The sequence below is a fragment of the Eutrigla gurnardus genome (genome assembly GCF_963514095.1).
Source record: "Eutrigla gurnardus genome assembly, chromosome: 21".
Lineage (NCBI taxonomy): Eukaryota > Metazoa > Chordata > Actinopteri > Perciformes > Triglidae > Eutrigla > Eutrigla gurnardus.
This window is the reverse complement of record NC_139932.1, coordinates 17,738,844-17,752,476: the sequence shown is the minus strand read 5'-3', so window position 1 is coordinate 17,752,476 and position 13,633 is coordinate 17,738,844. Positions and strand designations below refer to the sequence as shown.

At 47.4% G+C, this 13,633-nt stretch overlaps 2 protein-coding genes across 2 annotated transcripts; both read left to right on the top strand.

Annotated features, from left to right (window-relative positions):
* The first annotated feature begins 63 nt into the window (after nucleotides 1-63).
* On the top strand, nucleotides 64-4,942 carry LOC311031984 (sorting nexin-4-like). The gene is made up of 14 exons (XM_084038584.1): nucleotides 64-194; nucleotides 1,265-1,389; nucleotides 1,493-1,631; nucleotides 1,731-1,880; nucleotides 1,977-2,024; nucleotides 2,164-2,219; nucleotides 2,321-2,393; nucleotides 2,482-2,543; nucleotides 2,759-2,824; nucleotides 2,975-3,064; nucleotides 3,325-3,424; nucleotides 3,521-3,666; nucleotides 4,112-4,226; nucleotides 4,301-4,942. The coding sequence occupies exons 1-14, from the start codon at nucleotides 105-107 to the stop codon at nucleotides 4,346-4,348; spliced, it is 1,308 nt and encodes a 435-aa protein (XP_083894710.1). The 5' UTR covers nucleotides 64-104; the 3' UTR covers nucleotides 4,349-4,942.
* Nucleotides 4,943-5,447: 505 nt separating this feature from the next.
* ttll12 (tubulin tyrosine ligase-like family, member 12) lies at nucleotides 5,448-12,498 on the top strand. Its single transcript, XM_084038451.1, has 14 exons — nucleotides 5,448-5,670; nucleotides 6,165-6,328; nucleotides 6,467-6,665; nucleotides 6,760-6,919; nucleotides 7,594-7,727; nucleotides 7,834-7,910; nucleotides 8,360-8,476; nucleotides 9,043-9,237; nucleotides 9,329-9,440; nucleotides 9,915-10,066; nucleotides 10,549-10,630; nucleotides 10,718-10,786; nucleotides 11,940-12,078; nucleotides 12,191-12,498. The coding sequence occupies exons 1-14, from the start codon at nucleotides 5,521-5,523 to the stop codon at nucleotides 12,340-12,342; spliced, it is 1,902 nt and encodes a 633-aa protein (XP_083894577.1). The 5' UTR covers nucleotides 5,448-5,520; the 3' UTR covers nucleotides 12,343-12,498.
* Nucleotides 12,499-13,633: the final 1,135 nt, after the last annotated feature.

Sequence of the window (13,633 nt, the reverse complement as noted above, 5' to 3'; positions counted from 1 at the left end):
GAGCTCTTTTTTCTGCCTCCGCGGCCGTTGTGTGACGGCCGGGACGTTCTGCGCATGCGTCGCGTCTCAGCCTCAGCATCATCAGTAGAAGCAGGAAAAGAAAGATGGCGGAAGATGGGAGGGAAGAGTCGCTGGCGACGGACGACGACTCGGATCACACGACCGCCGACGGGAGCACCAGCCTGAACATCACGGTGAGACGGGCCCGGCCCGGCGTGTAGCCCCGTGTTAACGGGGGGCTAGAGCCAGCTAGCTAGCCTATACGTACCAGGCTACACACAAGCTAACCGGATGTAAATAATACACGTTCATCAGGCACACTTCCGGGAACGTCGACGTAGCAGCATTTCCACTCACGGCAATATTTTGTTTAATAAATTATTATTTTATTGTTTAGTTAGCTGCAGTTAGCATCCTCGTTCTGTTAGCCTGAAGTTGGATGTAGTAGTAAGTGATGTAAAAGGTTGTTAATGGTGTCAGTGATGTTAAAGGTTGTTAGTGATGTTTAAGGTTGTTAGTGGTGTTAGTTATGTTAAAGGTTTGTTAGTGATGTTAAAGGTTGTTAATGATGTTAATGGTTGTTAGTGATGTTAAATGTTGTAAGTGATGTCAAAGGTTGTTAGTGATGTTAAATGTTGTTAGTGATGTCAATGGATGTTAGTGATGTTAAAGGCTGTTAGTGATGTCAAAGGTTGTTAGTGATGTTAAAGGTTGTTAGTGATGTTAAAGGTCGTTAGTGATGTTAAAGGCTGTTAGTGATGTTAAATGTTGTTAGTGATGTTAAAGGTCGTTAGTTATGTTAAATATTGTTAGTGATGTTAAATATTGTTAGTGATGTTAAAGGCTGTTAGTGATGTTAAATGTTGTTAGTGATGTTAAAGGTCGTTAGTTATGTTAAATATTGTTAGTGATGTTAAAGGCTGTTAGTGATGTTAAAGGCTGTTAGTGATGTTAAATGTTGTTAGTGATGTTAAAGGTGGTTAGTTATGTTAAATATTGTTAGTGATGTTAAAGGCTGTTAGTGATGTTAAATGTTGTTAGTGATGTTAAAGGCTGTTAGTGATGTTAAATGTCGTTAGTGATGTTAAATATTGTTAGTGATGTTAAAGGCTGTTAGTGATGTTAAAGGTCGTTAGTTATGTTAAATATTGTTAGTGATGTTAAAGGCTGTTAGTGATGTTAAATGTTGTTAGTGATGTTAAAGGCTGTTAGTGATGTTAAATGTCGTTAGTGATGTTAAAGGTGGTTAGTGATGTGGTTTCAGATGGTGGACGAGGGCGCCGCTCTCCTACGCCGGATGGAGATCTGCGTCGCCGAGGCCGAGAAAAGGAGCGGCAAAAACACGGTGAACATGCAGGAGACGTTCACCGTGTACCTCATCGAGACGCGGTGGGAAACATATATATATATACATACAAATATACAAACCCTGTAGCGTCGTGTCTGTAGTCTGAACAGTCCACTTATAAAGCTTGTCCCCGTGTCTCTGAAGGCCAATGGACGCGGTGGCTGAAGGTCGTAACCCCGCCCCCGACTCCCTGTGGAGGAGGTACAGCGAGTTTGAACTGCTGAGGAACTACCTCCTGGTTACCTATGCCTACATCGTGGTCCCCCCTCTGCCCGAGAAGAGGGTGAGCACCCCCGTTTGGTGTGTGTGTGTGTGTGTATGTGTATGTGTGTGTGTGTGTGTCTACTAGACTAACTTTATTTAAAACCCGTCCTGCGTTCAGGCCGAGTTCGTGTGGCACAAGCTGTCTGCAGACAACATGGACCCGGACTTCGTGGAGCGCCGCCGGGTCGGGCTGGAGAACTTCCTGCTCCGCGTGGCCTCGCATCCCGTCCTCTCCAACGACAAGATCCTCCACCACTTCCTCACCGAGGTACGCTGCTGCAGCGGTTCTGAGTGATGTGAGAGGGTGTGAGTGATGTTAGTGATGTTGGTGATGTATCAGTGTTGATCAGCCGTGTGTCTGCAGGAACACGGGTGGAAGGAGGTGGTCTACGAGACGGGATTTCAGGCAAAGGTACGTTCCTACCTCATTCATCTCACAGCTCACCGTGACTCAGACGCTCACGTTGCTCACGTTGCTCACGTTGCTCACGTTGCTCCCGTTGCTCCCGTTGCTCACGTTGCTCACGTTGCTCCCGTTGCTCCCGTTGCAGGCGGATTCCCGGCTGAGAGCGCTCAGCGCCACCTTCAGGGTGAGAAACCCAGATAAGTAAGTCAGTGCTTCCTAAAGGAAGGTGATGACTACGATGTGAACCGTTTCTGTCTTAGATGTTCCTCTGATTCCAAACACACTTCCTCTCCTCTCGTCAGACGCTTCATGGACATGAAACATTACAGCGACCAGCTGCAGACTCGCACTTCTCAGCTGCTCCGAGCTCGCGCTGTGAGTCTCCCTCTCTCTCTCTCTCTCTCTCTCCTGGTCTGATTTCATTGGTTGGATATTTATTCTGTGTTTTCTGCGTCTCCTCTAGAGGGTTGCAGATCGACTCTACGGCGTTTACAAAGTCCACGGGAACTATGGACGAGTCTTCAGGTTTGACAGCAATCATAGGAGTTCTGTTTTTTTCTTTATTGACTAAAAAAGGATCTGATTTGCTGCCGAATACGTTTTAAATAAGTAGCAAAAAGATTACCGTCCAAGAAAACAAGGTCAACACTTCATTCAGATTTTGTTGGAGTCAAAAATGTCTTGTGTCCCCGTGGCGTGTTCGGACCTGTGAATGCTGGCGTCCATGTTTGTTCACGCAGCGAGTGGAGCGCCATCGAGAGGGAGATGGGCGACGGCCTGCAGAGCGCCGGCCACCACATGGACGCGTGAGTAGATAATAATAATCATTCAGTAATCCAGGACCAGCACTCAGACCTCCGTGAGCTGTCCGTTAACATAGAAACGCTCCTCTGATTATATATAAGTTCTTAAAGTCATTTTATTAATTATTCATCATGTGTTCTGTCCTCATGTAGTTATGCTGCATCCATCGACGACATATTAGAGGAAGAGGAACATTACGCCGACCAGCTGAAGGAATATCTCTTCTACGCCGAAGCTTTGAGGTCAGGACTTTATATTTTATATCAGAGGTCTTCAACAGGGGGTCCGGGACCCCTACAGGGTCCACAGAGTTACTGCAGGGGGTCCGGGACCCCTACAGGGTCCACAGAGTTACTGCAGGGGTACCCTGAAATGATTTGATCCCAAATGTAAAGCAAAGCAAAAATGTAAATATGTCCAAAAATACACCACCAGGTCTCTGTAGGCCTTGGGGGTCCCTCCACCGGGTCTCTAGGTGACCTGGTCCTCTTTGCCCCGGCAGGGCCGTGTGCAGGAAACATGAGCTGACCCAGTGTGAGCTGGAGATGGCCTCCCAGGACCTGATCTCCAAGAAGCAGCAGCACGAGGAGCTGGCTACGGGGGTACGCTGCTCCTCTCCTGGTTTACATATATATATGTGTGTGTGTGTGTGTGTGTGTTAGATAGTAAACGGCTTCCACCCTGAACGTCTCCCTCAGATCGTGCGGACCTTCTCCTTCAAAGGGATGACCAACAAGCTGTTTGGCCAGGAGGCTCCGGAGCAGCGGGAGGCCCGGCTGAAGCTGCTGGAGGAGCTGATCACCGAGGGCGAGGAGAGCGTCAAGGAGAAGACGGCCGAGTGCGAGTGAGTGGCGGAGCGCGGCTTTAAAGGGGCGCTGGTTTTACAGCGTGGCGATGCACGGGGTTTCCCACGACAGGTCTGGAATATCAGGGACCTTCTGGAATATAGTATAGTATAGTATAGGGGAATTTTATTTGTAGCATGTTTGAATTTGTGTATATATATATATATATATACACATTTTATTTTTTTATTTTTTTAATATATATTAAAAATATATATATTTTTTATTCATTTTGTTTAATGTTATTATTTTTTTATTTTTAAAAATAAAATAAATATAGATCTACTGCAGGTTAGACACTTCACTTCAAAACATCCTAACTATCCCTTTAATCCTTTCAGTTTGTTGTGATTCTCTGTAACGTGTGTGTGTGTGTGTGTGTGTGTGTGTGTGTGTGTGTGTGTGCGTGTGCGTGTGCGTGTGCGTGTGTGTGTGTGTGTGCAGAGAGCACGTAGAACGAGCGTGGGTGGACATGCAGCGCTTCAAGGAGCAGAAGGACAAAGATCTGCGTGAAGCGTTCATCAACTACGCCGTCATGCAGATCAGCATGTGTAAGAAGGTACGAGGACGCTCCCCGGCAACCGTCGCCACGGTGACGACCACGGGACTGATTCTTCTTCTTCTCCTCTGCAGGGAACACAGATGTGGAGCAACGCCAAAGAGTGTTTCCTCAAGATGTGAAGTCGAAGCCAAATGTCCAGGGTTTGCATCCACAGCCGTGTGGAGTGATGCATGCTGGGAAACTATGCCAATGTTAAGGTTTGAAGAATAACAGCGCTGCGTAGAACGATGATGTAGTTTCACGGATTTACACACAAAAAAAAAAACATGCAACTAATTTTCAGTGATTTACTGTTAAAGGTACAGTTCACCCCAAAAATCGTCTGCCTGTCCTGTCATTTTTTTGTTGCAAAGGCTCATGGGAACTCAGCTACTGGTGTGAAAGAGACCAAACTTTACTATAAAGGCATCTAAATTGTGCTAAGTAGCTAATTAGTATTCAGAATGGCTACGTTGGTGAAAACAAGCAGATTTTTTAAAATTTCTTTTAAATCAAAAAGTGGCATTACATCGCTTCATTGCTGTTTTGTTTAATTTACTTTAATTTATTGACTTGTCTTGCGTGTTTAAACGTTTAATTTCCCGTGTTGAAGGCTTGCCAGCAATAAGCTTTGTGTGTGTGTGTGTTTATGAAGTTTACATTTGTCCGTTACCTTTTTTGTATTTAAAAATGTCGACGCTCTATTTATTTGAATAAATGTGTCTCACCACCGACTTGGTGTGGATTCTGATGAGTTTCTATTGCAATGAGACCAACATGATTTTAGCAGTTTTATTTCTTAATTTGGTCATATGTACATACTTAACTCAAGTCATTTTATTATTTGATTTTATTTAGGATACCCGTCATTTAACACAATCACTACATAATAACTTACAGAAAAAAATACTAAATAATAATAATATTGATATATTCACAAATGCTGTTTTTTTTTTCAAGGCTAACGGAATCTGGCAACATATACGTAAAAAAAATCGATAATTCCTCTCAAATGCATTAAAACTAAATGTGAGGAGTAGAAAGTACAGATTTTTCTTCTTACTTTATGTATTTATTTTAATGATGGGAGGAGAAAAAAAACAAATACTCAAAGTAAAAGTACTTGTACTTCTCCACCTCTGCTCCTCTTTAAATATCGTGGAGATGCATAAAGCTGTAAAAGAAAATAAAAAACAACAATTCTCCTTTAAAAAAAACCTCCCATAATGCACTGCGGCTGGCTCGGCTGTCAAAAAAACACCGCTTCCGGGTTTGTCAGACTACCTCCACGTGCGCGATAACCTGTGAAGAAATGTCAACAGACCCAACAACAACAACAACAACGAATGGAGACGAGGACGAGGACTTCCGGGTGTTTGTGGCCCTCCACGCGGGGGCCCTGGGGTCCTCGGGGATCCCCCCGGTCTACTGGAGGAGCCTGCACCACAAGATCACCAACGAGGTGAGTCAGACACGAGCAGAATGTTGAAGCCGGGGGGAGAAACGTGGCAAAACTCGCTTAAAGAAAACGGCATTTCCACGTTTCCTCCGTTGTTCGTAATCACACCCGCGGATATGAAGGCAACACATGGATAAAACGCAGCTACGCGTACCGGGGGTCTGTTCGGCGTGTCATTTAGCCACCGGTCGGTCTGTTTTATGAATGAATTATCCATGTTTTCACCGGTTCACGTGCCTACTTCCGGGTAGCCGTTGTTGGTGCGAGTACCGCGAGATTCGGAGATGAAGAGAGTTTAACGTTTGAAACGAGCCTTCAAACGTTAAACTACGGATGTTTGAGGTCTGCCGAATTTAGAAGTGGAATAAAACGCGTTCAGTTACTGCGTTGACTTCGTGATAACGTCGCGCATTGAGGATGAAAAGCAAGCAAACGAGTTAAATTGACGAATTCGCGAATGGAGTTTGGCGGTGACGTTTTTTTTTTTAATGTCCTAGATTTACGATGCTGGCGAGGTTTTCGGGATCATGCAGTTCCAACAAGAGGAAGAGGATGAAAGCACAGATGATGAAGAGAGGAAGGGGGGCAATCCTGGAGCAGCGATCCGCTGCAAAGTGGTCGTGACCCGGGAGACCGGACTGAACGCCTCGGAGCCCACCAGGTAAGGGTGCCATAAAAAAAAAACATGAAATTAATTTAGTAGTGTATATGACATTGACTCATAAGTTGTGAAACTATTACATTATTATTTTTATTGCTCTACATTGAGAGCGTTGTGAGACTTCCTGCTTGCTTGCAGTGTGTTCCTGGTGGACCACGCCTGGACCTACCGCGTGGAAAACGCCCGCCAGCAGCTGCAGCAGGTCCCCGGCCTGCTGCCGAGGATGGCCGCCCTCGTGGGGGTGGACTTCCACGGCGAGGCCCCGGACCCCGACACGGTGGAGCTGGTGATGGAGCTCATGTGGAAGTACAACCAGACTTATAAACTCTCCCAGGGGGTACGGTAGAGAACCAATCCACAGGCTGATTCTATGATGATGAACTCTTTAATCAGGCTGACGGGTCTCCTTCCTCCCGTGTCTCCTGGTCCAGACTCCCGAGGACAGGGTTCCCGTCTGGTACATCATGGACGAGTTCGGGTCCCAGGTCCAGCACTCGGGCCGGCCCAGCTGCTGCTTGGCCCCCTTCTTCTACGTCCAGGGCGAGCTCACCTACTCGGTGCTCTGGCCTCTGCAGGACCTGCAGGAAGGAGGTGAGACAGCAGACACTGGAAATCCTTGAAAACACTTGAATTTTCATCCTTCGGTCAGCGCAACAGCGTAGACAGAAGCCCAAATAGATGATAAAGGGCGCTTAGAGGGATAATACGTAGAGATATTGTTGTCATGGAAACCTTAAAAGAGCACTCAGGGCCTTGAAAGATAACACCGGCGAAGCCTGATGGATGTTTCTCCTCTCCGGCTGTTTCTTATCAGCCGCTGGCCTCTGAGTGTTCACAGTTCCCACGAGACCAGATCCCTTTTATATGTTCTCTCTGTCTGCAGTCTGTAGTCCAGAGACCAGACCAGACCATGTGGAGGACTGTCTGTGGTCGTAGCCTAGCACCCATCAACCAGACTCCATTCAGAAAACCAGCGTTTTAACAGTAGTTATCTTGTGATCTTGCAGACAGACCTAACAAAGCATGACTCAGCACTTTATACTGATCACCATCATGATGGAGTTATTTCAGCATCCTTTCCTGGTTATTGATATTAATCATAGCTGAATAGTAACACAGGGGGAACATTTGTATTTTCCTGATAAATACACGTCTTCCTGTTTTTAGTAAAATATTGTTAAAAACAGCCGTTAAACTCCAGGAAGAGTCTGTTGGGGGTCAGAGGTTATCGAGAGACATCAGCAGAAATCCTGCTTTCTCCACAGATGAAGTAACCCGCGACTACACGTACGGAGAGACGGACCCGCTGGTGAGGCGATGCCGCCTGTTGCCATGGATACCTGACGATCTAGAAGGGGTCCCCAGCGTCACCGCCGAGCCCCCGGACTCGTACTACGAGGCGAGGAGGCGCTTTCTTGTTTCCTGGTTGAGATTGTTGAACGCTAGCAGAACATCTGGCGTGTTGTGAACGTGCTCTGATGCTCATCCTGTCTGTTTGCCTTCAGTTCATCACAGTGGAGAACAAGGAGCAGCTTCCCCTGGAGACCCGACCCGGGACTGTTCCCGAGGACCAGATCCTCAAGTGAGTCCCCCCTGAGCAGCTAAATACTGAAGCAACATAATAAATATTTATATATTATATATAGTGAAGTATTAGATAATATATGTACACCTCGGGGCCTCCGACGCTCCGCTCGCTGTGAGTCGAGGAATGTGAACATGTGACCTGTTCGCCCTCGCTGCCTTCGTGTCCTTGAAACAAAGAAGGGAGGCAGAGAGCCGTTATCTGTCCGACCCTCCTACCAGGTCCAGACCTGGACCACTATATCACCCTGTATCCTTGACAACAGCTGACCTACAGACGACCCCACAGCTGCAGAGAGGTGGGAGGAAGTACCAGGTGCTTCATGGGGATTTCTTTTTTAATACATTTCAGAGTACTTCTACTTTCACCAGAGTACTTTTTGAACACAAGCCGTCGTCGTCACGGTAACCTCTGGGTCCTCACCTCGCCTCCGCTCTTGCTTGCAGGGTTTACTCCGACCTGTCACAAGTCACAAACAACCTGACGCATCCACGCTTCCAGCTGACCGAGGAAGAGGAGGAGGCCGACATCGTATGGAGCTACATTCACATCAAAGACTACAGGTCGGTCACACACACACACACACACACACACACACACACACACACACACACGTCAACACTATTCTCTCTGTTTGTAACCAGCATGTTTTGCATATCCAGCACACAGCATGTTTTTACATATATTAAAACGACGATGATGCAAAGTACAGAGTCCCTGCTTTATTTAGTCTGTTTCTCTGCTGCTGCAGAGCTTCCTGTCAGACTGCTCAGGCAGCCGGGTTCAGGGTTTGTTGTGTCCCGGGTCTAGAGGAGGAGGACCCCCATAATCTACTCAGTTTATCTAAAAGCTTCAGCAAACAAAGTAACCCTTCCAAACCCTCAGAAAGTTGTTAGTCGGGCTTCATGGGAAACGTTTAAAGGGATCATTGATGGTTTAGACAGGCTTAATGTCACAGCGATGGACGTTCTAATCCTAGAAAGGTCATAAAGAACCCGACTGTCCGTGGAAGGACGAACTCGGCCTTTGTGATTCCTAATAAAAGTCACTTTTTAGTCCGATTGTCCCTCCTAGGGATCCTTAGTTTCTTTCATGACGGTCATCATCATCCCATCTTCCTCTCCGCCAGGACGCTCAGCGAGGAGCGACCTCACGTGATGCTCAACCAGTTCCCCTGCGAGAGCCTCGTCACGGCGAAGGACTGCATGGCCGCCGTGGCCCGCCGAGCCAAAGGCGGCTCGCAGCCCGACTGGTTACCGGAGACCTTCAACCTGCAGTCGGAGCTGCCGCAGTTCATCAGGCGTTACCAGCTGAGACGGCAAAGGTCCAGAACGTCGGATTTCACTTTTACATTTGAAACGTGTTGATGGTCTGATGAGAACTTGAGGTAAAAGACGGGTCGGTGTGTGTTTCAGGGGGGAGGACAACCACTGGATCTGTAAACCCTGGAACCTGGCCCGCGGACTGGACACGCACATCACCAACAACCTGGACTACATCATCCGACAACGGGAGAGCACGCCGAAGGTACGCACACCGCCACGGAAGTCAGGTTCAAATGGACCAGAGCATCTTCAGCAAAACTTTGAGGTGCCTTTGATTGTGAAGCACCGATATGAGGTCACCAACAGCAGGTGGGATCACATCCAACGAACGTCTTCCTTATGAAGGACCTCCTTATTCTGGGAGGGGAGGCATCACCAGTTTAGAGAAAACACAGGTCGGTCCGTTCGGCAGTCGACCCACACCCGGGTGGACCCGTTTGACCATGTACCAAAAAAGCTGCTTTATGCCCCTCCCACCTGATCCCTCTCTCGTTTACGAGGGTAAGACCAGATGCAAGAAATCAGAAACTGTTCTTGTGGTTTTTCAGCGCAGCCTCCTGCAGGTTTCACAGAGGTTCGCGTCCTTGTCAGTGGCAGCAGGGTACCAGCTACCAGCACAGCGCTGGTAACGGAGGAGGTTAGCATGCACTTAGCTTCCTGTCCCCGTTGTGTCCAGGTGGTCTGTAAGTACCTGGAGGACCCGGTGCTGTTCCACCGAGAAGAGGTGGGAATGGTGAAGTTCGACATCCGCTACATGCTGATGGTGCGCTCCGTGAAGCCGCTGTGTCTCTACGCCTACGACGTCTTCTGGCTGCGCTTTGCTAACAGGTGCAACATTTGCGTATGCACACACACACACAGACACACACACACAGACACACACACATTAATAGGGATGGGTGGTGATGCCCGATTCCAACAAATCAACAAGATCTCTTAGATCGTCACTTGGCTGAGAGGCTACGATATGTAGCATTTTACTTTTGTTATCTGTATCCCCTGAGGCTATGATGCTCATTGTAAAGCCAATGAAACCATTAGTTAGCTATAAAGTTTTATGTATATATGGACAAATCCTCCAGAAGCACTGGGCTTCTGGAGCTAATTTAATGGCAATCCAGTCAGGAGGTAGCGAGGTACTTCAATCTGGACCACAGTGGTGGACCGACCCAACTGGTGTGTCTACGAACAATACGGCTGTCAAGAAAACTGAGATTAGGAGCTTCAACAAGAAGTCATGGCGTGTCCTTACTTAGTTTTATTGGTATTGATAGCTTGTCGGTGAACCCGGGTGTCTTTGTTCTGTTCAGACCGTTCTCCTTGGACCATTTCGACGATTACCAAAAGCACTTCACCGTCATGAACTATGCCGACGGGGTGGAACTGAAGCAGGTACCTTTTTAATTTTCTTGTTTTGGACCCAACATTAGAAGCTCTAATGCAGCTCTTCAGTCCCGGTCTCACTCCGTCTGTCTCCAGGTTCACTACGACGACTTCATCCCCATGTTTGAGAAGCAGAACCCCCAGTTTCCCTGGAAGGAGGTGGAGGTAAGCGGCAACTAATACCTGCCTTTTAACCCACCGCATTATTAACCGAGTTCCTCTTATCAAGTCTCCCAATGGGTCTCCGAGTCTCACCTGGACCATGAACCACAGGTCTCGAAGTGGTTTTTAATCAGAAAATCTGATGCTGGGCTGGATCTGGGTGGAATAGGAGCAGATCTGGTTAGACTAGGAGCAGATCTGGGTAGACTAGGACTAGATCTGTCTTTTTTTTGGTAGGATCATATTTAGGTGACTTTAACATTTACTGCTTTCTGTCAACAATCACTCTGAGCATTCTAACCCTCCCTCCCTCCCTTCCTTCATTCATTCCTCCCTCCCTCCTTCCTTCCTTCCTTCCTCCCTCCCTCCCTCCCTCCCTCCTTCCTTCCCTCCCTCTCTTCCTCCCTCCCTCCTTCCTTCCTTCCTCCCTCCTTCCTTCCTTCCTTCCTCCCTCCTTCCTTCCTCCCTCCCTCCTTCCTTCCCTCCCTCTCTTCCTCCCTCCCTCCTCCCTTCCTTCCTTCCTTCCTTCCTTCCCTCCCTCCTTCCTTCCTTCCTTCCTCCCTCCCTCCTTCCTTCCTTCCTCCCTCCCTCCCTCCTTCCTTCCTTCCTTCCTCCCTCCCTCCCTCCTTCCTTCCCTCCCTCTCTTCCTCCCTCCCTCCTTCCTTCCTTCCTCCCTCCTTCCTTCCTTCCTTCCTCCCTCCTTCCTTCCCTCCCTCTCTTCCTCCCTCCCTCCTTCCTTCCTTCCTTCCTCCCTCCCTCCTTCCTTCCTTCCTCCCTCCCTCCCTCCCTCCTTCCTTCCTTCCTCCCTCCCTCCCTCCCTCCTTCCTTCCCTCCCTCTCTTCCTCCCTCCCTCCTTCCTTCCTTCCTCCCTCCTTCCTTCCTTCCTTCCTCCCTCCTTCCTTCCTCCCTCCCTCCTTCCCTCTCTTCCTCCCTCCCTCCTTCCTTCCCTCCTCCCTTCATTCCTCCCTCCCTCCCTCCTTCCTTCCTTCCTTCCTCCCTCCTTCCTTCCTTCCTTCCCTCCTCCCTTCCTTCCTTCCTTCCCTCCCTCCTTCCTTCCTTCCTCCCTCCCTCCTTCCTTCCCTCCCTCTCTTCCTCCCTCCCTCCTTCCTTCCCTTCCTCCTTCCTTCCCTCCTTCCTTCCTTCCTTCCTCGTACAGGCAGAGGTGTTTAACGCCTTCAGGGAGTTCTTTGAGGCGGCCTCGTCTAGACCGCCCCCCTATGGTCTCTGTCCTTACCCGTCATCCCGGGCCATCTATGCCGTAGACCTGATGCTGAAGTGGAGTACGGATCAAAACGGTGAGCGTTCTTTCATCAGGGTGTTAAAGGAACATTTCCATTCATACTGTACTTGAACACGCTGGTTTGAGTCCCGTGTAACGCCGACGTGTGCCCTCTGATCCCGGGTCAGGTGAGCGGGTGATGCAGCCTCAGATCCTGGAGCTGAACTTCAGCCCCGACTGTGCCAGGGCCTGCCTCTACCACCCGTCCTTCTACAACCACATGTTCCAGACGCTGTTCCTGGATCAGCCCGAGCACTGCCCGGTCACACGGATCGCATGAACACTGGTTCTGTCTGACCGGCTGAACATCTACGTCCTGGTTTGGTTGTTAGAGGTCATGATAACAAGGTCGTCTCCCGCTGCTGCTGCTGGTACGAAGCCGGTGATTCACAGTAAACACTTCTGTACAAAAGCAATAAAAACACTTTGGATAAAACTGTATTTACATCTTAAATTATGGGACAATTAATCATCGATGCTGTGAAACCTTCGAGTTTGTTCCTTATATTATATTTATATATATATATATATATATATATATATATATATTTATTTATTTATTTATTTATTTTATATATTTTTAATAATAATAATAATATATATTATTATTTATTTTATTTTGTCAAGGTCAGATGTTGAAAATGAAGCGATATGAGCGGCTATTTAGGTTCTAGTTCAGTTCTATTTAAGAAACAGTAAAACCACCCAGAGTGACAGAGCTCTGGTCTGACTGTTTCCCTGACGGACAGCAGAGTGTCTGACTTCCTTCCTTTCCCTGAATCTTTATACAGTATTGATTATTGATTGTTGACGCGGGTGTCGTCCTCTTCTGATTGGCTGCTTCAGGCTCCTTCCTCTTCTCTGACTCCATCCTCGTCTCCGGCCCGAGTGTAACCTGCCACACATCGTATTGACCCACTTATTAGTTTGATCGTATCACCATCTATACCGTATGACCATATAAGGAGTTGTTTTCTCAAGTAGGCACAGATATTGAGTGTCTCCCCCGTCCCTGTCTTTGTGTCCTGCGGTCATCACGACCTTCAACATGGTGAGAACAGAGATAACCGTTTCCCACGCTGAAACACTTCTATAGGAATAAACACATAAACGTATACTTCTGTCCCTTTAATGCATGATTAGAATGGTTCAATCAAATATGTTTCAGATTCACATTCTTCATCTGCTCTTCGTCTCCACATGTTTAGTGTATTTGAGGGGAATTATCCATTATTAGTATTTTTATTATTAATATGACAGTAAGCAAGTAGAAATGTCCTTCACATACTTTCTACTTTGAGTACATTTCAGAGACGGTACTTAACACTTGTACTTGAGTAAAGAAGTACAACCTGTACTTCTACTTTTAATACTTTGTGTATTGCTCTCCAATGTTACAGTTCTCTCTGCGTGGGTGTGATATCCTCGTCTGTGTCTTTGGTTTGGGGGAGGAAACTCGTTAAATGTGCAGCTGTTCACCTCGATGATAACGACATTCTTTTATTCCCAAACACAGTTTAGACAAAACACTTAGAAAACAACACACACACACACACACACACACACTAGAT

Coding starts and splice junctions, on each gene's coding strand:
- LOC311031984 (XM_084038584.1), top strand. CDS start 105: ATGGCGGAAGATGGGAGGGAAGAGTCGCTGGCGACGGACGACGACTCG. Junction 1,881..1,976: donor TCCACCACTTCCTCACCGAG/GTACGCTGCTGC, acceptor GTGTGTCTGCAG/GAACACGGGTGGAAGGAGGT. Junction 4,227..4,300: donor AGATCAGCATGTGTAAGAAG/GTACGAGGACGC, acceptor TCTCCTCTGCAG/GGAACACAGATGTGGAGCAA.
- ttll12 (XM_084038451.1), top strand. CDS start 5,521: ATGTCAACAGACCCAACAACAACAACAACAACGAATGGAGACGAGGAC. Junction 6,920..7,593: donor GCAGGACCTGCAGGAAGGAG/GTGAGACAGCAG, acceptor CTTTCTCCACAG/ATGAAGTAACCCGCGACTAC. Junction 12,079..12,190: donor GTGGAGTACGGATCAAAACG/GTGAGCGTTCTT, acceptor ATCCCGGGTCAG/GTGAGCGGGTGATGCAGCCT.